This window comes from Poecilia formosa, unplaced genomic scaffold, assembly GCF_000485575.1.
Source record: "Poecilia formosa unplaced genomic scaffold, Poecilia_formosa-5.1.2 Scaffold78, whole genome shotgun sequence".
Classification (NCBI taxonomy): domain Eukaryota; kingdom Metazoa; phylum Chordata; class Actinopteri; order Cyprinodontiformes; family Poeciliidae; genus Poecilia; species Poecilia formosa.
The window spans coordinates 610,739-612,613 of record NW_006800017.1 but is presented as its reverse complement, the minus strand read 5'-3'; the positions used below and the strand labels follow the sequence as shown (position 1 = coordinate 612,613).

The following is a 1,875-nucleotide window of genomic DNA, read 5'->3' as shown; positions in this document are numbered from 1 at the left end:
CTTATTTCCAATGTAACAATGATTTATTAATGAAAAAGAAAGCCAACAGAACAATAGTTGTCAAATAAACACTAAATAAAGAAGCATATTTCCTAAATCATTTAAGAAGCAAACAGAAAGAAGCAGATTATAAATGATGATTATTATCTTCTGCTATTCTTCAGCAGGACATCCTGACTTGTTGATGGTTTTCTCTGCAGCCTGGGAGCCCAGAGACACTTTACAGGCGTAAACCTTGTTCATGTTCCAGTCTGACGTCTGGATGGACAGAGAACTGCTGATGTGGAAAGTCTGGTCTGGTCTCTGAACAGCAGTGCTGGTAGAGATCCCACTGCTCACTGGACTCCCATCAACCAACCAGCTGACATCAGCAAAACCTTTAGATTCACTGGACAAACTGGACAGACAGAGCAGAGTGGCTTTGTTGGACTGGAGCTCAGCCTTGGATGGAGGGAAGACAGTCAGGACAGGAGGAGGGAGACTGGAACCTGGAATGAAATTAAGATTATTATATAAATACATGATTAAATCAACAACAAAGCACTACTTGGTCAAAACAAATAGTACAACTTACTTTAGGCATAGCCATAGTAATCAACTGACAAATTTGATTTGTTTTTGTTCTTTTATTTATGAACAAAAAAAAATATTCATGCAGATGAAAAAGTCAGTAATTCTAAAAAGGTTTATGATGTAGATTAACATGACAATGAATAATAAACAAGAGCAAAATACAGCATATGAAAGTCTGCATATTTATAACTGTTCTCAAGTTTATTCATTTCAGATATTTATTTCACAATTTATTCATTATTGTTATGCTCATTATTAATTTTTAGGCAGCTTTCTCTTTCTGAATATTATCTCATATTTTCATTTAGAAAGTAATGAAATTTAAAAGCGCATTTTAAAAAATTAATCTGATTAACTTTTTACTTCCATTTATTTACAAGAAAGATGAAATAAAACATGGATCCTGCTGAAATTTCATTGCAAACAACAAACATAGGAACAGATTGTATGTGAATCCTTTGTTAGTTTGTCAGTAACTACATTTGGTTAAAAGGTTAGTACAACTGTCTTAGACACAGAAGGAAGATGAGATCAAGTACAAAAGCAAAATATTTAACAGATTTTGATTTTGATAATTAACTTTTGAATCCACTTAACCTCTGGCATAACTTGATATTTTTGTGAGAGGAAAACACAAATGTGATAAAAACATGAAAATGGCTTTTTTAAAACTTTAATCAACACAAAAGTACACAAAAAGAAAAAAACAAGAAATATAAATATGAAAAAAGTCTTATTTTAAAGTAATTAAATCAAATCCTTACCTGTGACAATCAGCTTGGTTCCCGGTCCGAATACCACAGTGATTCAGTTTGTATACATCGTCGTACAAAAACCTCCTCATTGTTTCTGATGACAGAGTGGAAGTGAAACATCCTGCTGTGAGCAACTTTCACTGAAAACATCTCAGCCTCTCCATCATTCTGCTTTTATTAGAAAACACACAAACTCACTTTGGTCTCTGTGGACACATTTACACAGTGGCAGTTCTGCTTATAGTAACAAATGTGTGTTTTGAACTGTTTAATATTCAGAGATTTGATCAGTTGGATGTTTGGGTTTTTGTTACACTGTTTGTCACTGTGATACAGCTTCATCTGCAGAGTCATCCCATGTCTGACAGAAATACAGAGCAGAGTCTCCTCTCTCTGCCTGCTTAATAATGAACTGATAATCAATGTCTGATGAAGATTTAGAGTTGAATCGATCTGAAGAGAATCCTGTTCCAAACTCAAGTGAACTGTCATGGTGCCGAAAACGCAGAACATACTGAGGAACTCCACCAGGAACTTGTTTGTACCA

The 1,875-nt window shown here is 34.5% G+C and overlaps 1 gene segment (V, D, J or C); it reads right to left on the bottom strand.

Annotated features, from left to right (window-relative positions):
• Nucleotides 1-1,875, bottom strand: part of LOC103140934 (Ig mu chain C region secreted form-like) — a 15,326-nt gene continuing 13,451 nt past the window's right edge. The window contains 3 exon segments of the C gene segment in view: nucleotides 1-488; nucleotides 1,338-1,371; nucleotides 1,663-1,873. Coding sequence covers nucleotides 154-488; nucleotides 1,338-1,371; nucleotides 1,663-1,873 — 580 coding nt within the window.